Below are 23,429 nucleotides of genomic sequence, written 5' to 3'. Positions count from 1 at the left end.
TTTCCCAAGTGTAAAACGGGGATAAAACAATATCTCAGAGGTAGATATTAGAGATATTGTCATCGTTGTCTTGTTTTAATTTTTTTCCCCCCAAGGTGGAGTCTTGCTCTGCTGCCCAGGCTGGAGTGCAGTGGCACCATCTTGGTTCACTGTAACCTCAGCCTCCCGGTCTAAGCAATTATCCTACCTCAGCCTCTGGAGTAGCTGGGATTACAGACACGTGCCACCCGCCCAACTAATTTTTGTATTTTTAGTAGAGACAGGGATTCACCATGTTGGCCAGGCTGGTCTCGAACTTCTGACCTCGTGATCCGCCAGCCTCGGCCTCCCAAAGTGCTGGGATTACAGGGGTGAGTCGCCACTCTCGGCCTTGTTTTGATTATTAATCTGCCTCTATTACAGGCTTACTTGGCTGTACCCTGGCCGCTTCTTTCCTCATCCTTCTCCCTATCTCCTCACCCATAAAGAGCAGGCTGTACGACTTATGTCGCCTGCGCTGGTCCCTGACACAGAGTTGGCAAATACCAGACCGTCAGCACATTTGTTGAAATAGATGAATCTCAAAGGATTCTCTGGGAAGGCAGGTGGCCAGAGAGCGGTGGGGACCTCGAGGGACTTCCCGCTCTTATTGAGACGAGAAGCTGCTTTTCTGGAGCAGGGAAACTGAGTCACCGGCTCCCTCTCTCATAACCCAGGGCCGATCCTAGAGCTTGGGGTCGGAATAACTGCGGGACTGTCTGAACAGGTGTGTTTGACAGGTCAGAAAAAAGGGGATCCAAGAGAGTAGATGCTCAGAAAACATGAATGGGAAAGACAGACTGGAAAGGAGGAAAGTGGGGTGTAGAGGGCCGGCTGAGACGTGGGCTCAGGGCCCGAGCGGGGATGAAGGGTGAGGACAGCAGTGGGAGACGAGCTGAGAGGAGGGTTTTGGGCCCTGGGACTGCGTGGCTGCGGGGGAGATGGAAACGGCGGGGACAAGGCTCCGACGCAGAAGGAAGAGCGCCGAGGCTCTAGGTGGGAGCTGAGTGCACCCGGCGTGCGGCGGCGGGGTCGTAGCAGCGAACTCCGGGGGTCGTGAGTGGCTGGCGCGGCAGGTGCAGGGGGCGGAGCCATGCGGGGGCGGGGCCTGTCGAGGCGGGGCCGCGAGGGGCGGGGCCGACGCGGGCCGGGGGCGGGGCGCGCTGCTAGTCTCCAGCGAGAGCCGCGGGGGCAGCGGAGCTGGAGCCGGAGCTGAAGCCGGAGCCCAGGCTGGAGTCGGGGCGGGGGCCGGGCCGGAGTGGGCTCCAGCGACATGGGGTCGACCGACTCCAAGCTGAACTTCCGGAAGGCGGTGATCCAGCTCACTACCAAGACGCAGGTGCGCCACGGGGCCCCCGCCTCCTCATCCACCTGCCGGGCTGGGGGCTGGGCAGGGCCGGGGGTGCGCGAACTTGGCTCGCCGGGAGATGGGGGGCACGGGCGGGCCCCGAGCGTGACGGCAAGGCCAGCGCCAGAGCGGGACCCCGCGGCCTGTACCTCGAAGCTCCATCCCCTGGCCCTAATCCCCCACCCCCAGCCTCCTCTCCTGGAAACACCCCTCTCCCCGAAGCCGCTGCTGCCTCCTTAGGCTGACGTGTGCCTACTCCCCAAGCCGGCGACACAGCTGTCCGCCCCCTGTCCCGCCCCCCTCCCCGCGTCCCCAGCTTAGCAACTCCAGCCTCCCGCTGCCCCTACCCACCTATCCACCGTCCGCTCCCCTCCCTGCCCCTCATTGCCCACGGGTCCCGGACACACAGTCCTGGTTGACTCAACGCAAACAAAGCCTGGCTGGCGCCCGCCCGGGTCGGAAAAACAGCTGGTGCGCCGCGGCAGCGGCCTCGCTGGGCCCTGGTCGATGCCCGCGGGCAGGGAAGGCCTAGGTCTTCCTAGGAACACGCAAAGAGTGGCGGGCAGCGAGGCAGCCTTGCAAGGGGGACCTGTCCCCAGGCCTACGAGCACAGCCTCCCACCTGGGGACCTCTCCACGGGTCTCCCCCGAGGCCCTGCCATGGAAAGGCTGTTAGCCTGTGTCCTCTGTTCTCTGGCTCAGGGATGGGGACGCGGAGGATGGTCCTGAGTCAGCTGGTGAGGGGCCTAGGGACCCTTCAGCCTAGTCCATGTTCATAACTCTCCCGTGAGTCCACAAGTGGCCCATGGCCACCTCCTTGTCCCCAACACACACCACCTGGCCCCAGCAAGGCTGCTTCTCTGCCCACCCCTTCTCTCCTGGCTTTTTGAAGCAGGCCACTGGCCACAGAGATGCTCAGCCCTGACTGTCCAGGACTCCTGTTTTCAGGGGACTCAGGACCTGCTGCCATCTGGGACCTTTCTTTTTCCTGGCCCCCACCCCCACTGCTCTCCAGGGCTCTCACTTGCTGTGGGCAGGTAGAGTAGAATGGAGGAAGCCAGCTCCCACAGCCAGCTGGTCGCAGCTTCAGGGGCCAGCCCTTGCTACCTCACTCCTTTCCCCACCCTGAAAAGGTCAGGTGCACTGCACATGCTCATGGCCTCTGGAGAGTCCAATCCCGGCTGAAAGGCGCTTGATAGAAACCAGACCACACTTTTCTCCACTCCCTGTGGCTCCTGGGTCGTTCTGGAGCTTGGCTTTCTTGGATGGGGTTTTTGTTTGTGGGTGGCAGGGAAGGTGGCAAGTGGGCTGGCCCCTCAGTGTAGGGCTGCAGGGAGAGGAGGGGGGTGGCAGGGAGGAAGGCAGGCTCCCATCTTTACCGATCTGGGGAGAAATGCCTTGTTGGAGGTTTGCTCTGTGGGCTCAGCAGCTGGGGTCCTTTGCTGGGCCAGTGGGGCCAGCTCAGCAGGGTCCCAAAGGATCTGGAGTGACCTAGATTCCTACCTGCTCAGGTCTTTTCCCTAAAATACTGTGTCCCTATCTTTCCCCGGCTACAGCCCTATGATGGGCCACTTGAGATGGTGCTGTTCTGTTTCCCAGCTGAGGACACTGAGTAGGCTTGGAATAGAGCCTGGATAGGCTGGAGACCAGACCAGCTTTCCAGAGAGCACTGACTGGGTCCTGTAGGTTGTGGGGGATGGGAGGGGGGTGCCTGGGCTGCCTGGAGTGAGAGGCCCTCAGCGGCTAAAGCCTTGGACTCTGTAACTGACCTGGCTTGAGTGGCTTGGGTGTGAGGACCAGAACCCAGATGATCATCACTGATCTTACCACTTGGAGTCCTCAAGGAAATTCAGTCCAGTTATCCATAGGATGATATGTGGTTCCAGGCTCTTAGAGGGTGTGGCTTGGGCAGCAGACAGGCAGACCCAGCACCTTTTCCCGTGGCCTGGGCCTGTGTCACTGCTGCGCCTCCTTCCTCGCCTTCCTGCCCCACATCCTGTTTTCTTCCTGCCCCACGGTCCAGCCCTGGGCCAGGCTTGACCCTGGTCCTGAGAGCCAGCAGCTTCAGCTGTGTTTCCTGGCCCTTCCTCAGAGTAGGAGGGACTCTGGAGGAGACATTCCCAGACCTGGAACCCTCTCCCGGATCCCACCTGTTTGGAATTCTCTGCTGCAGGCCAGATGAGACCTGGCAGGTGCATGTTTACACATGTGTACATGTATGTGCATAGGAATACATGGTGACACTGTCCTCCAGAGCAGGCTTAGGGGCTCAAGTATATTGGGGGACCTTCCTTCTGCACACCCTGAGAGTCAAAAGATATAGCTGGTTACCCAGGTTTGAGTGGGGGTCTGATCTGAGCAGGGGCCTGGAAAAGCTGGGTTCAGAAAATCTGATTTTGGCCAGGCGTGGTGGCTGATGGCAGTAATCCCAGCACTTTGGGAGGCAGAGGCAGGAGGATCGCTTGAGCCCAGGAGTTTAAGACCAGCCTGGGCAACACAGCAAGACCCTATTTCTTAAAAAAAAAAAAAAAATTAGCTGGGCCTGGTGAGGTATGCCTGTTGTACCAGCAACACAGGAGGCTGAGGTGGGAGGACTGCTTGAGCCCAGGAGTTTGAGGTTACAGTGAGCTATGATTACACAGCTTCACTCCAGTCTGGGAAACCAAGCATAACCCTGACTCAATAACAAACAAAAGAAAAAGAATAAAGGAAGAAGAATACCTGGTTTCCCACTAGGGCAGCTCAGTTTCTGTGGCCCTAGCAGCAGGGGCCTGCCCACCTCCAGCAAAAACACTTTCTTCAAAGATCAGATATAAGCTTCCTTGGGTTGGGTGGAGGGCAGCTGGGGTCATTGAGGCAGGTGCTGAGCCACATGTCTCCCATCAGAAGCCTAAGGGGCCTCAGTGACCCTGACTAACGCCTGTAGCATCGGCTTGGTCTGGGCAAGTGGTCACCAAATCCAAATGTCCAGGCCACAGTGGGACAGGAGAGAAGGCCCAAGCTCAGGAAAGAGGGAGGCAAAGCCCTGTTGCTGAAGTTCAAGGCTGGGATCTGTCATGGCTGGGATCTTGCCTCTGCTTCCAGAATGGGCTGTGCTGAGGCCTCCTGAGTCTCTCTCTTCATTTTGGATTTGGCCCCCCCGGTGACACTGCCTGATGAACTAGGTCAGAGGTCATGTCCACTTGTGCTTAGCTGAGTTTCTCCCCTGTGAAGGGGGTAGCAGCTACCTGGGAGGTGGGGAAAGTGTTAGGGATGGCAGCTTCCCAGAGGCGCTCCCAGATGGCTCTGTGGGTTTCCTGGGATGTCCTTCCTCACCCCACCCTGGCCCCAGGCCACCCAGACTGTGGTACCATGCCTCTGCATTCCAGGGAGTGCCAGAGGGCTATCCTGGCTGAGGGCAGGAGGGCCAGCAAACTCCAGCCCCAGGGCCCTCTTTTGGCCTTTGTTCTGCTCCCCCAGGGAAGAACTTGCTCTACCAGTTCTGGGACTGAGAGTCACAGCCACATGGTACCCTGCAGCTCCCTGGGGTGCGGTGGAGGTGTTTGCTCTGGGAGTGGGCTGGGGTATGCCTGGACCTTGGTGAGGCATGCCACCCCAGCTCTGAGTTTGAAGAGCCCCACTGGTGCTCAGTCCTGCTCTGTGGCCAGGCTGAAGGGGTCCCCAGGACTGAGCGCAGCTTCAGTGGAACAAATATTGGCTGAACATCTGCCATAGGCTTCACCTGCAAGGTCAGGGACTGACGGGGCTTCATAAAGGCACCTGCACCCAGACTGTGGAGGCTGGAACTATGCAGGGTGGGGGTGGGGTGAGGAATGGAGGTTCCCAGGTGGGAGCAAGCAAGTCTGGGGCTGTGGGAGGCTTCTTAGAAGAAGTAGCTTCAGAGAACAGAATTATTATTATTAAATATTTAGAGACAGGGTCCCATTCTGTCACACAGGCTGGAGTACAGTGACACAATCACAGCTCACTGCAGCCTTGAACTCCTGGGCTCAGGCGATCTTCCCTCCTCGGCCTCCCAAGTAGCTGAGCTGACAGGTGTATGCCACCATGCCCAGCTAATTTTTTTTTATTTTTGTAGAGGTGGTATTTTGCCATGTTGTTCAGGCTGGTCTCAAACTCCTGGGCTCAAGCAGTCCACCTGCCTCAGCCTCCCAAAGTGTTGGGATTCCAGGTGGGAGCCATTGTGCCCGGCCTATTACTACCTATTATTACTTTGAGATGGAGTCTTGCTTTATCATCCAGGCTGGAGTGCAGTAGCATAATCTCAGCTCACTGCAACCTCTGCCTCTGGGTTCAAGTGATTCTTTTGCCTCAGCCTCCTGAGTAGCTGAGACTAAAGGCGTGTGCCACCCTGCCTGGCTAATTTTTGTATTTTTAGTACAGACGGGGTTTTATCATGTTGGCCAGGCTGGTCTTGAACTCCTGACCTCATGATCTGCCAGCCTCTGCTTCCCAAAGTGCTGGGGTTACAGGCGTGAGCCACTCTGCCCAGCCATTATTATTTTTTGAGACAGAGCCTTGCTCTGTTGCCCAGGCTAGAGCGTAGTGGTGCCTTCACACCTCATTGCAGCCTTGACCTTCTGGGCTCAAGGGATTCTCGCATCTCAAACTCCTGAGTAGCTGTGTCTACAGGCCCACCTGGCGAATTTGTTTTTATTTTTTGTAGAGACAGGGTCTCTACAAAAGTCATGCTTCTCAGGCTGGTCTTAACTCCTGGGCTCAAGCAATTCTTCCATCTCGGGCTCCCAAAGTGCTGGGATTACAGACATGAGCCACCACTCCCGCCCCAGAATTATTTTTAAACAAGATATATGTTTTTTCTGATGATAAGAGTAACATGTATGAAGTGCAGACTTGTGGTAGCGGGGCCCTCGGGTTTTCTTGGCTCCAGGATTTCAGAGAAGGTAAAAAGCTGTGTTGGAGAGAGCAGGGAAGGTGTCTTCAGAAAGTGACGTTCAGAAGGAGCCTTAAGGGATGGGGCTGAGGAGGTACGCCTGCCATGGGAACTCTGGTCCCTTAACAGATGAACATTCAAAAGGAAAAAAATAGTAACATGTGCTCTTACAGAAAAATATAAAACCACTGAGAGAGAGAGAGTTGCTATTAACATTCTGGTTCATTTTCTTCTAGTCTTTTATTCATGTATAATTTAACACAAAATTGTGAGCATCCTAGGGGAAGTTTTATATCTTGTCTTTTTTTTTTTTTTTTTTGAGACGGGGTTTCGCTCTTTTTACCCAGGCTGGAGTGCAATGGCGCAATCTCGGCTCACGGCAACCTCCGCCTCCTGGATTCAGGCAATTCTCCTGCCTCAGCCTCCTGAGTAGCTGGGATTACAAGCACGCGCCACCATGCCCAGCTAATTTTTTGTATTTTTAGTAGAGACGGGGTTTCACCATGTTGACCAGGCTGGTCTCGATCTCTTGACCTCGTGATCCACCCGCCTCGGCCTCCCAAAGTGCTGGGATTACAGGCGTGAGCCACCGCGCCCGGCCGTTGTCTTTTTTTTTTGAGATGGGGTTTTGCTCTTGTTGCCCAAGCTGGAGTGCAGTGGCACGATCTCAGCTCACTGCAACCTCTGCCTCCCAGGTTCAAGTGATTCTCCTGCTTCAGCCTCCTGAGTAGCTGGGATTACAGTTTTCCACCACCACATCTGGCTAATTTTTTGTATTTTTAGTAGGACAGGGGTTTCACCATCTTGGCCAGGATGGTGTCTAACTCCTGACCTCAAGTGATCCTCCTGCCTCAGCCTCCCAAAGTGCTGGAATTACAGGCATGAGCCACCGCGCCTGGCCGGGCATGTGTGTTTTTAAGGCCTGTTGCCTCCATGGGAATGGATTTTGGAATGCATTGCCATAGGGGAAGAGGGGAAGAGCGAACAGCTCTGGTGAAGGTAGAGAAGAGACAGCAGGGTTGAGTCCTGGGGTAGTAAATGCAGGTGTGTGTATATGACATACAGGTGTGTATCATGTGTGTCTGTGTGTATGCGTGTAGGGCATGTTTCTGTGAGATCTTGGCTGAGTGCCGGGCTGAGGTTTGGACTTGTTCCAGCAGGCAGTGGGGAGCCCCTGCAGGGCTCTGGATGAGGAAGCAGTTCCTGTGGTGCTGGGTGTGGTGCATGGGTTGCTGGCAGCGTTGAGCCAGGTTGAAGGAGGTGGATTTGAAGGCGGGAGCCAGGCGAGGGCAGCCTGGGCTGCAGCACTGGAGGTGGGCACGGAGAGGAGCGAGTTGCGGTGAGAGAGCGCAGAGGTGAATTCAGCAGATGTGGCAGCTGTTTTGAGTGTGCTGAGAGAGGGCTGAGGCCGGAGGCCTGTGGCAGGCAGCTGGGTGACTGGAAACAGAGTGAAAGTCCCCTTTGTCTTCTTTCCATGGGGAGAGGGCATGGTCTTGACCTGGATCCCTGGGCATTTGACCTAACGATGTGGCCTGGGGCCATGACCAGGTGGGGAGGTCAGCCTGCCTTGCCAGGGGAGGATGGTGACTTTACCAGCATCACACAGCCCCTCGGGGTGGCGCTGGGCTTTGGCTGACTCTGTGCCTAGCTGCCCTCTGACCATGTACGCCCAGTGTCTCCAGCCTGACTGTGCTGGCCAGGGCTTGTGGTGGCTGAAGGATGTCCCCCACCCATGTGGGAGGGCTCTGGGACCCCAGATGAAATGAGGTTGGGGGACTCTGGCTTCCCTCTTGGGGTCTCTCCTGGCCACAGTTCGGGCAAACTGTGGGCCCTCTGGCTAGGAATCGTGTAACTCTGGACCCTTGGTTCCTGCATAGCCCGTGGAAGCCACCGATGATGCCTTTTGGGACCAGTTCTGGGCAGACACAGCCACCTCGGTGCAGGACGTGTTTGCACTGGTGCCGGCAGCGGAGATCCGGGCCGTGCGGGAAGAGTCACCCTCCAACCTGGCCACGCTGTGCTACAAGGTGAGGGCTGCCCAGACCCTTGCTGCCACTCTTCCACCCCCCACCCCACAGCGGGAGAAGGCAGGCATCCAGGCCCTCCCACCCCCTGGTCCAGGCAGTCCTGTGGCTTTGCCCAGCTCTCCCGCTTCTTCTCTGTGGTTCTCCTCTCTGCGGGAGGGACCATGGCCGCCGCATTTATGGGGGCTTCTCCAGGCCACATCTAAACTTCGGAAGATCACTGAAGTGATCACTGAACACCTTTGGAAGGTCAGCTCATTCAGCTCCTTCCGTGGGGTGGGTACTGTTAGTGTCACCAGTTTACAGATAGGGGAACTGAGGCTGGGACAGATTCACTTAGCAAGGCCTCAGCCATCCAGTGGTGGGCTGGGTTCTGCCTGTCCCTATGCTCTCAGCTGCTCTGGCCTGTGTCCCAGGCCCCCTGGGGTAGTAAATGCAAGTGCATGTGTATGACATACAGGCCGACCCCAACTGATGAGCCACGTGCCAGGCAGCCCCACTGTCTCTCCTCTGCGGCCTGGGTGCCCACCCTGACTCCAAGTGCCAGGGTCCCCTCCCGGCCTTCCAGCCTGCCTTCTGCTCCTGCCTGCCCCCACAGGCCGTGGAGAAGCTGGTACAGGGAGCAGAGAGCGGCTGCCATTCGGAGAAGGAGAAGCAGATCGTCCTGAACTGCAGCCGGCTGCTCACCCGTGTGCTGCCCTACATCTTTGAGGATCCCGACTGGAGGGGCTTCTTCTGGTCCACAGTGCCCGGGGCAGGGCGAGGAGGGGTCTGTGGGCCTGGCCAGGGCTGGGTGGGAGGAAGAGTCAGCATCACAGGGAGAGTGTGCTTCGGGGCTGGGCCAAGCTCCTCCAAGCCTCTCTGGGATTTGGGAAGCGCAGGGGTGGGGCCAGTGGGTACTGCTGAGGGATGGTGTTCGAGGCCACCTCCTTGGGCCTTCGGCTCTTCTCCCATAGGGGTCTCTGCCCCCACAGTCCGGAGGAAGTAGGCTGTAGAGAGAAGCTGAGAGCCAAGGGTTGCTGGGCAGAGGCAGGGGCAGAGTAGCTGGGCCCTCTGAGGGCCAGAGAGGGACTGTACTGTCCTTTCTCCCCCACACCATGCCCACCTGCCCACCTGCCCTGGGTTTATCTCCAGATGAGGTGCTGAGGGGTAGGACATAGTGATTCCTAGCAGGGCTGAGACTGCTGAGGTTGGGGTCACTGCCCAGCCCCCTCCAGTCAGTAAGGGAGGTTCCCTTGCTGCTCCTGCCCCGCCCCCTCCAGTCAGTAGGGGAGGCTCCCTTGCTGCCCCTGGCCCAGCCCCCTGCTCTGCCCCGCTTCTGCCTTGGAAGGTTTGGGGCAACCAGGAGTCCACTTCCTCTCCCTTCATTCCTCTGCCCATGGGTGCCTGCCTGGGCTCAGTCCTGTCCTCCACCACCCCCCAAGCCCTGGGCCACCTCTCCCTGGCCGACTCTCACTGAGGCAGCCTGTGGGTGCTGTGTCCTCAGCAGGGAGAAGACGATGATGAGAATGCCAGGCCCCTGGCCGAGTCCCTGCTCCTGGCCATTGCTGACCTGCTGTTCTGCCCGGACTTCACGGTCCAGAGCCACCGGAGGAGCACTGTGGTGAGGGTCCCCAGCCCCAGCCCCAGCCCCCAGGCTGGGACAGGCTCTGGTCCTGGCTTGGGGCCAGGCCAGTTGGAGTTCCCTTGGGTGGGATGCATTGGGGGCTGGAGGGCTCCAGGAGAGCTGAGCTGCCTGGCACATGTAGGCCTGGGTTGAGGGTGGTGGCTGGTACAGCTGGAGGGAAGCCAGCTGGGGCTGGCCCTGCCGGGCGCCTTTGGATAGCTGGGTACAGACACCCATTGTCTTTGCCTGCCCAGGGCGTGTGGGGGTTCGGGGCTGGGACACAGGAGGCCTGGCCCTCTCGCTTCCTGTGGTGGCATGGACTCCACCTTGAGTGTTCTTTGCCCACCCCCCCACTGGGGGCACCGGATTCCCTGCCTGCCCCTCCCTCTCTCCCTGTCCCAAACTGGACCGAGCAAGTGAAAAAAACCAGTGTGAGATAGAAGAAAAATGAGCTTTCAACAGGCCTGAGAATATTCGCTCCTGCCCCGTGCATGAGGGCTGGGGCATTTTGGGGACCTGTCTTTAGGAGAATTGGGGGTCTCTGCCCACGGGACTGTGTAAGGCTCGAGGTGGCCGGGTTCTGACCCAGGCTGCTCACCTCTCGCCCCTTAACCCGGCCTTTCCTGGCCCCGTCCCCAGGACTCCGCAGAGGACGTCCATTCCCTGGACAGCTGCGAATACATCTGGGAGGCTGGTGTGGGCTTCGCTCACTCCCCGCAGCCCAACTACATCCACGACATGAACCGGTCAGCTTTGCCCAGACCCAGAGCCCTCGGTGCAGCTGGACCCCAGGCCGGGCCCCCTCCCCCTCCCCCTCCCCCCGCACAGCTCAGAGAGAGCCCATGGGGTCTCCCCAGGAGACCATCCTCACCTGTAATCCGCCCTTGGGCTTACAGGGGTCGACGGGGATCACTTCCTTCCACGGACCTGGGCGGGGGCGCTGCGCTGGGTGGGCGGCATCTCCGAGAGAGGGCTGGGATCCTAAGGTGCCCTCCCCCTCCCTGCCCCCCAAGGATGGAGCTGCTGAAACTGCTGCTGACATGCTTCTCCGAGGCCATGTACCTGCCCCCAGCTCCGGAAAGTGGCAGCACCAACCCATGGGTTCAGTTCTTTTGTTCCACGGAGAACAGGTGAGGGCCCCTGGCCTTTCGGCTACCTCCTCTTATTCCAGTCAACCTAGAGCTGAGCCCACTCGCCGCCTGGGTCTCTTTTGAGGGGAGGTGCTGCCCCCTGGTGGTGATGAGCTGTAATGTACCAGCCACACCTTAACACCAGCCCTGTCAGTCTCTCCTTGGAGTCCCCGACAGGACAGAATCTGGGGACCCCTCAGTGATCCGTGCCTGGGTTCTCCATCAAGAGCCGCCTGTCCAGTAAAATAGTTTGCAAACCACGAGTGCAATCTGAAAATTTAAAAACGTTAAAAGGTAAAATTGGGCCAGGCGCGGAGGCTCACACCTGTAATCCCAGCACTTTGGGAGGCTGGGGCGCACGGATCACCTGAGGTCGGGAGTTTGAGACCAGCTTGGCCAACATAGTGAAACCCCGTCTCTACTAAAAATATGAAAATTAGCAGGGCGTGTTGGTAATGCCAGCCACTTGGGAGACTGAGGCACGAGAATCACTTGAACCCGGGAGGTGGAGGTTGCAGTGAGCCGAGATCGCACCACTGCACTCCAGCCTGAGCAACAAGAGGGAAACTCCATCTCAAACAAAAAAATTAAAATTAAGTAATAATATATGTCATATAATCCGATCTGCCTCAAACTTTAGCATTTAACATGCAATCAGTATCTAACATTATTGAGCTGTTTTACATCCTCTTTTCCTACTAGGCTTTGAAAATCCCCTGTGTATTTTGCACTTACAGCAGGTCTCGGTTCCGATCAGCCACATTCCAAGGGCTCAACAGTTCCATGTGGCTTGAGGCTGCCATGTGGGACCCTGCAGTTCAGAGAGTGGGTCAGGGTGTGTGTGTGACAAAGACCCCGAAGGGCAGGGAGGCCCCGCCCACACGGGGCACTCATGGACTGTGGGGCACACATGAGCACAGGGGGGTGTCACCTGTGCCATGTGGCAGGGTTATTTGAGCACGTAGCTCCCCCCAGGAGCTGTGTTGGCCGCACAGGGTCAGTGCCCAGCAGATGGCGGTCCACCTCCGCCTCCCAGACCCTGGTCCCTACACGACACGCGTCATTCTTCAGGTTTCCTAGCCTTCTGCTCAACCTTCCACCCTACTCCAGAAGAGAAGGGAGCCAGGCGACCCCTCCCCCAGCCACTCTGGCCAGAGTTTTCTTTCTCACCAGCCTTATCAGGCAAACTGCCACCCTTTGTCCCTCACTTAACCTGTCTGGGTCTCAGCTTCCTCATCTGTAAGATGAGCAGCTTGAACCGTGACATCTCTTGAGTCTGAGTCGGGTCATCCTTCGGCCTGGCAGCTGGTTGGCTGAGCCTGGGCTCTGCTCCCCGAGGGGAAGCTGCCTTCTCCATGGGCCTCCAATCTCATCTCTGAGGCCCTGATGGAGGGTATCTGCCCCTTAAGACCTTAATGTGTCTTAATCATGGTTCTGCGCCTCCCCCACCCACTCTTCCCGAGCCACTCCCTGGCCTGGCGCTAAAATGCTTGTTGAATGAGGCTGACCCTCCCACGTGGCCAGAGGGGTGTGGCCAGGGGGCTGGGCCCGGAGGAGCCTCTGCAGCCTCACTCCTCTCCGCTGCAGACATGCCCTGCCCCTCTTCACCTCCCTCCTCAACACCGTGTGTGCCTATGACCCTGTGGGCTACGGGATCCCCTACAATCACCTGCTCTTCTCTGACTACCGGGAACCCCTGGTGGAGGAGGCTGCCCAGGTGCTCATTGTCACCTTGGACCACGACAGCGCCAGCAGTGCCAGCCCCACTGTGGATGGCACCACCACGGGCACCGCCATGGATGATGCCGATGTAAGCATGGGAGTGTGGAGGCACCAGCTGGTCCTGCCGGGGTGAGGGTTGCGGGAAGACGCTGGCTCACCCGGGCCTTCTCCTCTTGGCAGCCTCCAGGCCCCGAGAACCTGTTCGTGAACTACCTGTCCCGCATCCACCGCGAGGAGGCAAGTCCAGTCCCCACGGTGGCTTTACAGGGGGTGGGGGAGGCAAGTGAGACAGGGATATGGGGGATCCTGACCCCTCCATGAAGGAACCATGCTCTCTGTAGACTGGGGCCACCCCAAGTGAAATAGCGGCAGGACTGTGAGAGTTTTAAGGTGCAGGAAGGGCTGATGGCCTCACCTGGGTAGAGGCAACTGGGAAGGCTTCTAGGAGGAGGTGGCCAATGTCATTTCAGAGGTGGTGGGGAGAGAGGGAAATGACAGTGGACAAGGACTTCAGGCCAGGCAGTCGCAGTTCATGTGTCTTGTGACCTTGGTGGGAAGGTGCTTGAACTCCCAGAGTTCTAACTTCTGTAGCTAAAAAATAGGCCCCTTGCTGCCTTCTCACCCTGTGAGCATAAAGTAGAGCACAGCCCAGCTGGTGGCAATCTCAGTAAATGACAGCTCGTCAGAACAGTGGAATGCTCCTCCAGTGTGATGGGGGCATGGGGGGAGTATTTTGGGGAGGGGTAGAAGTATGGAACCTGTCAACCATGAGTCCAAGGTGGGCTGGGACGAGGTTCAGGGTGTGTGTGTGTCGGGGCGGGGGAGGGTCACTGGGAGCAGCAGCCTTGCTCCAGGGGTGGTCAGGGAGTCTGCGGTCTGGTGGAGGGGCCAGGGCTCTCCACACCTCTAAGGGACTCGGCTTCCTGCGGCGTCACCCCAGGACAGCTATGGATGATAGCATCTGGCTCTGGGGGAAGGAGGGGACATTTGTGGGGGGCCTGGGCTGGGAAGCTGGAGCTGCAGGGATCTGGGCTGGAGGTCCCCTGCTCTGCCCTCACCCCAGGACTTCCAGTTCATCCTCAAGGGCATAGCCCGGCTGCTGTCCAACCCCCTGCTCCAGACCTACCTGCCCAACTCCACCAAGAAGATCCAGTTCCACCAGGAGCTGCTAGTTCTCTTCTGGAAGCTCTGTGACTTCAACAAGGTGGGCCAGTTTCGAGGGCCCTGCAGGGAGATGGGGAGCCGAGGCCCCAGTAGCCCGGCGGTGGGGGCTGGGACAGCGTCAGACTGAGTGGGTTGGGGCAGAGCTGCCCCTCCCTCCAACTCTGCCCACTTTGTACCTCCCCGCACCCCCAGAAATTCCTCTTCTTCGTGCTGAAGAGCAGCGACGTCCTAGACATCCTTGTCCCCATCCTCTTCTTCCTCAATGACGCCCGGGCCGATCAGTGTAAGACCAGGGTGGGGTGGGATGCTGGGGGGTTTCCTGGCAGCCAGGTGGAGGGCTGACCATTTGCCCTGCCTCCCAGGAGCTCGGGAAGGGCGCTCTGACCTCCCAGGAGGGAGGCCCCCAAAACATCCCTGCCTGGGCCCCTCCCTTCTCCTCCCACCCAAGAGACCTGTCCCCTGCCACCTGCCACAGCTCGGGTGGGCCTGATGCACATTGGCGTCTTCATCCTGCTACTTCTGAGCGGGGAGCGGAACTTCGGGGTGCGGCTAAATAAGCCCTACTCGGTGCGTGTGCCCATGGACATCCCCGTCTTCACGGGGACCCATGCTGACCTGCTCATTGTGGTGAGGGGGCTCGTGCGGCTGGGCAGGGAGGTGCAAGGGGCGGCATCCTCTTGGTTGAGTCTGGAGGCAGCGGGGACCCCACAGTGCCCCTGTCCCTCCTGGCACAGGTGTTCCACAAGATCATCACCAGCGGGCACCAGCGACTGCAGCCCCTCTTCGACTGCCTGCTCACCATCGTGGTCAACGGTAGGGGCCCGGAGCCCGCCCTCCCCATGCTCACCACCAGGTGGTGCTAGGCCACAGGCCAACCTGCTGCCCGCTCCTGGGTTCAAGCCCCTCCAGCCCACAGAAAGAATGCAAACTTGTGTACCGTTCATAGTAGCCACGTAAAAAAAAAAAAAAAAAAAAAGGGTGACAACAATTTTATAATATGTTTTATCTAATCCACTATATCCCAAATACCATCATCTCAACACGTAGCCAATATAAAAATTACTACTGAGATATTGAATATTCCCTCTCACACTCAGTCTTGTCGCCCAGGCTGGAGTGCAGTGGCGCCACCTCAGCTCACTGCAACCTCCGCCTCCTGGGTTCAAGCGATTCTCCTGCCTCAGCCTCCTGAGTAGCTGGGATTACAGGCGTGCACCACCACACCAGGCTGATTTTTGTATCTTTAGTAGAGACAGGGTTTTGCCATGTTGGCCAGGCTGGTCTCGAACTCCTTCGATTTTCTTTCTTTCTTTTTTTTTTGAAATGAAGTCTTGCCCTGTTGCCTAGGCTGGAGTGCAATGGACAATATCTGCTCACTGCAACTTCCGCCTCCTAGGCTCAAGCAATTTTCCTGCTTCAGCCTCCCCAGTAGCTGGGATTACAGATGCCCACCACCATGCCCAGCTAATTCAAACTCCTGACCTCAGATGATCTGCCCACCTTGGCCTCCCAGAGTGCTGGGATTACAGGCGTGAGCCACTGTGTCTGTTTTTTTTTTTCCTGTTTACATTTAATGTTAATATTATGTGTGTTTTTTTAAAATTTTAACAATTTCTTTGACGTCTGAAGGAGTTTAGTCCTGTTTATAGGAGCCACTGGTACTTCGATAACATTTTTACTTTATTTATTTATCTTATTTTTAATTTTTGAGACAAAGTCTTTTTTTTTTTTTTTTGAGACGGAGTTTCGCTCTTGTTACCCAGGCTGGAGTGCAATGGCGCAATCTTGGCTCACCGCAACCTCCACGTCCTGGGTTCAGGCAATTCTCCTGCCTCAGCCTCCTGAGTAGCTGGGATTACAGGCACGCGCCACCATGCCCAGCTAATTTTTTTGTAGTTTTAGTAGAGACGGGGTTTCACCATGTTGACCAGGATGGTCTCGATCTCTTGACCTCGTGATCCACCCGCCTCGGCCTCCCAAAGTGCTGGGATTACAGGCTTGAGCCACCGCGCCTGGCCCGAGACAAAGTCTTACTCTGTTGTCCAGGCTGCAGTGCAGTGGCAAAATCGTCATTCAGTGCAAGCTCTGTCTCCTGGGTTCAAGCCATTCTCATGCCTCAGCCTCCCAAGTAGCTGGGATCACAGGCATGTGCCACCACACGTGGCTAATTTTTTCTTTTGTATTTTTACTAGAGACAGGGTTTTGCCATGTTGGCCAGGCTGGACTTGAACTCCTGGCTTCAAGCAATCTGCCTGCCTTGGCCTCCCAAAATGCTGGGATTACAGGTGTGAGCCACCGCACCTGGCCATATTTCACTTTATTTCTAATTATAGTGACAGGGTCTCACTGTGTTTCCCAGGCTGGTCTCAAACTCCTGAACTCAAATGATCCTCCTGCCTCTGCCTCCCAAAGTACTGGGATTACATAGGTGTGAGCCACTGCCTGGCCTTTTCTGTGTTTCATACATGTAGCACACATGTTAGGACTAGCTGTGTTTCAAGCACGAAGTGGCCGCATGTGGCTGGTATCCACCGTGTTGAGCAGTGCAGGTTTGGACAATTGGCGTCACACAGTACGGAGATGTAGAAACCCCACCCTTTCTGCCTTTGCCCTTCCCCTCCAGGCCCCCCGGAAGGACTGCACACAGCTGCTGGGGAGAGGAAACGGGAGGGGCCAGGCTCCCTGGGGTTCAGGACCCAGCAAGGCAGGTGGCCATGGGCTAGGGCAAAATGCCTTCAATGTGAACATCTTTTGGAGAGGATGGTCATGGCTAGGGGTGGCTGGCCTGTCTGTGGTCTGGTTTAGACTGCAGGGTGGGTAGTGTGTGGTGGTAGAGGCCTCTAGCTGGGTTGTAAGCTCTGGGTCCAGAACTGTCCCTTCCCCTCCTGGTTCACTCTCTAGCTCCATCTCATAAATCTTTATTTTATTTTATTTATTTATTTTTTTTGAGATGGAGTCTCACTCTGTTGCCCAGGCTGGAGTGCAATGGCATGATCTCGGCTTACTGCAACCTCTGCCTCCTGGGTTCAAGTGATTCTCCTGCCTCAGCCTCCTAAGTAGCTGGAATTACAGGCGCCTACCCCCATGCCTGGCTAATGTTTTTTTTTTTTTTTTTTTGTATTGTCAGTAGAGATAGGGTTTCACTATGTTGGTCAGGCTGGTCTCAAACTCCTGACCTGTGATCTGCCCACCTCGACCTCCCACCCGGCCCCATCTCACAAATCTTAACTGAGCCAGTTCCGAGGATGCATTTGTGAATAAGACAACCCCGGTCCCTGGCGTGCGGAGCCCTCAGCCTAGTGAGGGAAAATGACACAAGACAAGGAAGTGCGCAGATCGGCAGGGAACTTCAGGCTGGGCGTGCCCCAGAATACATCTCTAGTGACATGGCAGCTTGACGTTCTAGAAAGATTTAAAGTCCTGAGTTTGTATCCCTGCCCGATCATTTCATTACTGGGGAACTTGGGCCAAGTTTATAACCTTCTCGGAGCCTCAGTTTCCCTATCCATAAAATGGGGATCTTGTCTGTGCCCTGCCTCCCTCTTGGCATGGGGGTGGAGGGCTGGCACAGGTGGTATGTGTATGGCTTTGTAAGCAGGACAGCTGTCTTCATGATCGACGGGTGAGGGTGGGGCCTCACTGCCTCCCAGGACTCTGCACGGAGTATGGCCAGTGTAGACGCGGCCTCTCGGGCCTTGGTCTTCCTGGCTCTGCAGGGAGAAGGGAGGGATTGGGAGCAGGAGGATGTTGTGTCACTCAGGCCCAGGATGTGCAGGGATGGCTGGGGGGGCCCAGGAGTGAGCTGGCCCCTCCCCTACAGTGTCCCCCTACCTCAAGAGCCTGTCCATGGTGACTGCCAACAAGTTGCTGCACCTGCTGGAGGCCTTCTCCACCACCTGGTTCCTCTTCTCTGCTGCCCAGAACCACCACCTGGTCTTCTTCCTCCTGGAGGTCTTCAACAACATCATCCAGTACCAGTTTGATGGTGAGGCACCAGCCCGAGGCCCTGGCCTTCAGGGTGGCCAGTGGACCTCCTTCCTACCTAAGGAGGGCACAGCCCAGGAGGTGGCCTCTAGGAGGTGCTGGCCTGCTGGCCTTCTGCCCTGGTTCTTTCATTCAGGGTACATTTACTGAGCACCAGCCATGTACCTGGGTGCAGGGGATACAGTAGGGAACAAAGCTTTGCTTCTTGCCCTGCGGAGCTCACAGCTGGGGATGGAGGCAGGCAGGGAGGCTTCAAACAGATGATTACCTTCTAGCAGGGCATCTGACTTTTGTGTGTGTGTGAGGGTGTCTCGCTCTGTCGCCCAGGCTGGAGTGCAGTGTTGCGATCTTGGCTCACTGCAACCTCTGTCTCCCAGGTTCAAGCGATTCTCCTGCCTCAGTCCCCCAAGTAGCTGGGATTACAGGTGCCCCCCACCACACCTGGCTACCTTTTTGTATTTTTAGTAGAGACAAGCAATCTGCCTGCCTCGGCTTCCCAAACTGCTGGGGTTACAGGCATGAGCTGCTGGGCTGGACCTTTCCCTTTGTGGGATTTCACCAAGTTGGCCAGTCTGGGTCTCAAACTCCCGAACTCAAATGATCCACCTGCCTTGGCCTCCCAAAGTGCTGAGATTATAGGCATGAGCTGCCACGCCTGGCCTGAAATGGGATAAAAGGGAAGTGCAGAGTAGTGAGACCCTGATGGGTGTCTCAGCAGCTGTCTGCCCAGTGTCACAGACACCCGGCTGTCGGCTGTCACTTCAAGCCTTGCCACTTGTTGGCCCTATGACCGGGGCACGTCATCTGACCTCTCTGAGCCTCAGTTCCCTCATATGTAAGGTGCTCATAAGAATGGTTCTAAGAGTCACTGTCTCAGAGCGTGTTGGGAAGATTGAACAAAATAACCCGAGAAAGCACTTAGCACAGCGCCTGGCAACTGAAAAATCATCCATTTTTATTATTGCTATTTCCAAAGTCAGTCAAATTTGCTGTGATCTCTGAGGGAGAACTAGGGGCAAGATGGGGCAGGAGACAGCACGTGCAAAGGCCCTGGGGTGGGATGTGGAGCTGAAAGTGGAGGAGTATGGCATGATGCAGGACCAGAGGCGGGCACTGAGAGCCGGAAGAGGTCAGCAGTGGGGATGGATGGCAGGCACACGGCGCGTCATCCTCAGAGACTCCTCCTGGCCCCTTGCTAGGGGAGAGAGTCAGCATATTTAACGGCTGGCCTGGTGTGGACACTGCCGTGCTGGTGTCTGCCCTCTTTGCCAGGTGTTAGCCCTTTAGTGCTGGGTTGTGGGGGTGTCTTGGGCACTGGGGAGGAGTGTTGTGGGGTGCTCAGGCCTGACATCCTGGGATGGCCATAGTGGGCACACACAGCCAGTGCCAGCCTTGGCCCAGCACCCTCTCTTGGGCTCCCTGTACCATCCCCAAGCCCTTTGGCAGACACTCTCCTGTCCTCCAAACTCCCCCTTCGAAGAAGCTCACCCCGATTGGATGGGGGAGCGGGAGGGGCCTCCCTGAGGCGAGACATGCTCACTGCCCACAGGCAACTCCAACCTGGTCTACGCCATCATCCGCAAGCGCAGCGTCTTCCACCAGCTGGCCAACCTGCCCACAGACCCACCCGCCATCCACAAGGCCCTGCAGCGGCGCCGGCGGACACCTGAGCCCCTGTCCCGCACTGGTTCGCAGGAGGGCACCTCCATGGAGGGCTCCCGCCCCGCCGCCCCCGCAGAGCCCGGCACCCTCAAGACCAGCCTGGTGGCCACTCCAGGTCTGGTGCAAGTGGGTGGCAGGAGAGCGTGGATACCGGTGTGGCTGGGGGAGGGACATGAGGATGTGACCTCAGGGTGTCACCCCCATCTCTGGCAAAGAGCATGGCTTGCATTGGAAAGCTGAGGGGATGGGGCTGGGCAACAAGGATGGGGAGGGTACTGGGTGGGCTTAGCATGGAGAGCTTGGTGTTGGGGGCAGAGCCTCAGGGCAAGTGTAGACTGTGGAGGGGTGGGCACAGGAGAGGGCGTTGGAGTGATCAGACACTGCCCCTAGAGTCAGCGGAAATTCCAGAGGGAAGCAGGAGTAAAATACAAATGCAAATAAAAAATAAAAGTGGGTGGAAGAAGGGCTAGAAGGGGGTCCTCACTCCCACCTGTGCCCTGCCCAGGCATTGACAAGCTGACTGAGAAGTCCCAGGTGTCAGAGGATGGCACCTTGCGGTCCCTGGAGCCTGAGCCCCAGCAGAGCTCGGAGGACAGTAGCCCGGCCAAGGGGGTGGGTGACGGGGACTCCTGGAGCTGGGTGAGGCTGCCCTTCCCTTCCTCCCTGGCTTTTGCAGTGGGGGCTGGGCTGGGGCACTCTGGGGTCATCTGCAGGAGAGGGGCAAGCACCCAGTGCCCAGGGCATCAGAGTCAGTGCTGCTGACTCCCCTGGGGGTGGGGGCCTTTCATAGACCCCTCCCTTGTTTACTGGTCCCGGCAAAGCCCTTGGCCTTCAGACTTCTCATCTCTTGGCCTTATCTGAGCTGGCCTTTACCCAGCCTGCCCTGTCAGCCGCTGGCCCTAAACCTGTCACTAGGTTGGGCTGGGCCTGGGGCCCGGGGCAAAGGCTGCTGGGCTGGGCCTTCCCCTTTGTGGGATTTCCAGCTGCCAGTGGAGAGAACTCATAGTCCCCCACCCCTCACCCACCCACTCCATACCTCATCCCTGTTTCTTTCTGGGGGCCAGGAGCCCAGCCAGGCATGGAGGGAGCAGCGGCGACCATCCAGCTCATCAGCCAGTGGGCAGTGGAGCCCAACGCCTGAGTGGGTGAGGGACCCCATGCCAGGCGAGCGGGGGCTGGGGTGTGGGCAGATGGCACTGGGGTGGGAGCTGGCTTGGGGCTCCCTGGCCCAGGGAAGCTCAGTGAAGACTCAGTGAAGATGGCAATGTGTCCAAATCAAAGGACCCTGGTGTAGGAGCCTGCCTCCGGGTCAGTCCTTCCACTGGGTGACATCCCACATGTTTGGCCTCTCTCTGGCTCAGTTGCTTCCTCTGTCTACATGATCGCCAGAGTCCCTAGCAGGAGTAAGCTCAGGTGCCCACAGTGCTCTCTTCTTTAATAAATCACTCTTTCCCACTTCCTTCCCTGAATCTCATCCCCACCCACTGTGTCTCCTGAGATCATACTGACTGCACCGGAACAGGGATAATTGCCGTCCCTGCCTGCCCATGATGTGAGGGCTAAAGGCGACAGTCTCTCGAGAGGCACGTGGCACAGCCCTGGCTTAATGCGGGGCCATGGTGCTTGCCATTAATAACAATTAACTGTTCCCGGGTCCTGCTTGGTAAATTTATTGAGCACCTGCAGTGTATCTGGGTGCAGGGAATACAGTGGGGAACAAAGCTTTCCTTCCTGCCCTGTGGAGCTCACAGCTGGCGATGGGGGCAGGGAGGGAGGATTCAAACAGATGATTACCCTCTAACAGGGCATCTGACTTTTTGTGTGTGTGTGAGGCTCTGTCGCCCAGGCTGGAGTGCAGTGGCATGATCTCAGCTCACTGCAACCTCCATCTTCCGGGTTCAAGCGATTCTCCTACCTCAGCCCCCGAGTAGCTGGGACTACAGGCATGCGCCACCACACCTGGCTGCTTGGTGCCAGGCCTCTGCTGTGGGGAGCAGGGGCGCTTTCTGCCTTGCGGAGCCCATGGTGCTGGGTCAGGGTCAGGCTTGCCTTGCAGCCTCTGGGGGCTGCTTTCCCAGCCGCGGGAACCGGTCCCTCCCCAGGTCCTCTCCTGGAAGTCGAAGCTGCCACTGCAGACCATCATGAGGCTTCTGCAGGTGCTGGTTCCGCAGGTGGAGAAGATCTGCATCGACAAGTGAGTTGGGCGCCAGCAGGCCGGAGCGTGGTCAGGTGGGCTCTGGACGGGGCAAACTTAGGCTTAGGTGGGCGTGTGATGGAAAGCACGGGTCTTGGGGGTCCAGGGTGAGTCTCCTGCTCCCCTAGACCGTGTGAGTGTGCTGGAGACACCCTCTCTCCATAGGGGCCTGACGGATGAGTCTGAGATCCTACGGTTCCTGCAACATGGTACCCTGGTGGGGCTGCTGCCCGTGCCCCACCCCATCCTCATCCGCAAGTACCAGGCCAACTCGGGCACTGCCATGTGGTTCCGAACCTACATGTGGGGCGTCATCTATCTGAGGTGGGCCCCGGGGGTGGGGTGGTGTCCACCTGAGAGCCTGTCCAGCAGGTCTCAGCAGGGACCTCTGCTCCGGGCCCCACCACCTGTGGTGGACTTCATGTCAAGACAGTCAACTAAGGCTGCCTTGCCTGCTTGAGGGTGGGCACCCACTGCCCAGGGTGGGCATCGGGATGGAAAGGGCTGGCTTGGCCATTCCTGCTGCCCAGCTCCTCTTGGTGCTTTGTCTGCAAGGTGTCCCGGCACCTGGGTAACCCCCAATTTCCTCCACAGGAATGTGGACCCCCCTGTCTGGTACGACACCGACGTGAAGCTGTTTGAGATACAGCGGGTGTGAGGATGGAGCCGGTGAGGCACGCAGTCTAGGGGAGGGCAGGGCCCTGGTCCCTAAGGCTTCCCCCACCCACCATTCTGAGCTTTAAATGACCATGATCAGGGCCTGGGACAGGCAGAGTGGCCGAGTCCTGAGTGTCAGGCCCCAGAGAACCCTGTGACCAGGACAACGTGGACCAGCTCTGATCCCCTCAACCCCCAGGCTGGACTCACAGGAGCCCCATCTCTGGGGCTATGCCCCCACCAGAGATCACCCTCCCAACACTCGGACTCCCTCTTCTTTTTTTTTTTTTAATTTTTATAAAGACGGGGTTTCACCACGTTGGTCAGGCTGGTCTTGAACTCCCGACCTCAGGTGATCCGCCCGCCTTGGCCTCCAAAGTGCTTGGATTACAGGCGTGAGCCACCACGCCCGTCCCGGACTCCCTCTTCAAGAACTGGCTCAGTGCTGTCCCTCAGTGTGCACCCACTCCTGTGCCGCCCAGCCCCAGAGGCAGAAGCCACCGGGTCACTGTGCCCTAGGGGTTTGACCAGCGAACCTTGGGCTGTCCCTTGAGGTGCCTGGGCAGGGTGAGGGGTGCTTGAGCCGGCTGTTCCAGGCTCCAGGGGAAAAAGATGTGGCCAGGCTGCTCCTCGAGGAGGCTGGGAGCTGGCTGACCGCAAAAGCCAGGCTGGGGCACCTCCAGTATCCTTGGGGTGTGGTGTTGGGTGGTGAGGGGCTTCTGCTGTATTCTCCTGGATCCCTCTTACCCAGTAATGGGGGCAGGGAAGAGAACTGGGGGGCAGCCGGTTAGTCCTCCCCGCCCTCCCCACTGTGGGTGGGGCGATGCCACCCCTCATCCCGCACCCTGGCTCGGGCCTCGGTCCTGCCCCCCAACCCCTGTGTCAGAACAATCTTTGCTCTGTACAATCGGCCTCTTTACAATAAAATCTCCCACTCCACACTCTGACTCTGTGGCTGAGGCACGGGGCCAGGCACAGCTCTTGTCTTCAGGGGAGCTGGGGACTCTGCACCCCAGGGGGCCCCCAG

General features: G+C 57.8%; 1 protein-coding gene across 3 annotated transcripts; it reads left to right on the top strand.

Annotated features, from left to right (window-relative positions):
• The first annotated feature begins 1,146 nt into the window (after positions 1-1,146).
• Positions 1,147-22,708, top strand: HID1 (HID1 domain containing). Of its 3 annotated transcripts, none has more exons than XM_017535696.2 (19): positions 1,147-1,357; positions 8,137-8,286; positions 8,882-9,052; positions 9,773-9,886; positions 10,529-10,635; positions 10,903-11,019; positions 12,607-12,829; positions 12,922-12,978; positions 13,805-13,945; positions 14,098-14,188; positions 14,381-14,532; positions 14,640-14,718; positions 17,726-17,890; positions 19,439-19,666; positions 20,057-20,163; positions 20,616-20,696; positions 21,654-21,745; positions 21,911-22,069; positions 22,340-22,708. In XM_017535696.2, the coding sequence occupies exons 1-19, from the start codon at positions 1,292-1,294 to the stop codon at positions 22,401-22,403; spliced, it is 2,364 nt and encodes a 787-aa protein (XP_017391185.1). In that variant the 5' UTR covers positions 1,147-1,291; the 3' UTR covers positions 22,404-22,708. The 3 variants fall into 3 exon arrangements, with proteins under 3 accessions (XP_017391185.1, XP_017391184.1, XP_037596957.1); XM_017535695.2 differs by having other exon boundaries at positions 9,770-9,886; XM_037741029.1 differs by lacking the exon at positions 21,911-22,069 and having other exon boundaries at positions 9,770-9,886.
• The last annotated feature ends 721 nt before the right edge of the window (positions 22,709-23,429 follow it).

The sequence above is a fragment of the Cebus imitator genome, unplaced genomic scaffold (genome assembly GCF_001604975.1).
Source record: "Cebus imitator isolate Cc_AM_T3 unplaced genomic scaffold, Cebus_imitator-1.0 Scaffold93, whole genome shotgun sequence".
Classification (NCBI taxonomy): Eukaryota; Metazoa; Chordata; class Mammalia; order Primates; family Cebidae; genus Cebus; species Cebus imitator.
Note: the sequence above shows the minus strand (reverse complement) of the source record. Positions and strands in the feature narration are given on the sequence as shown.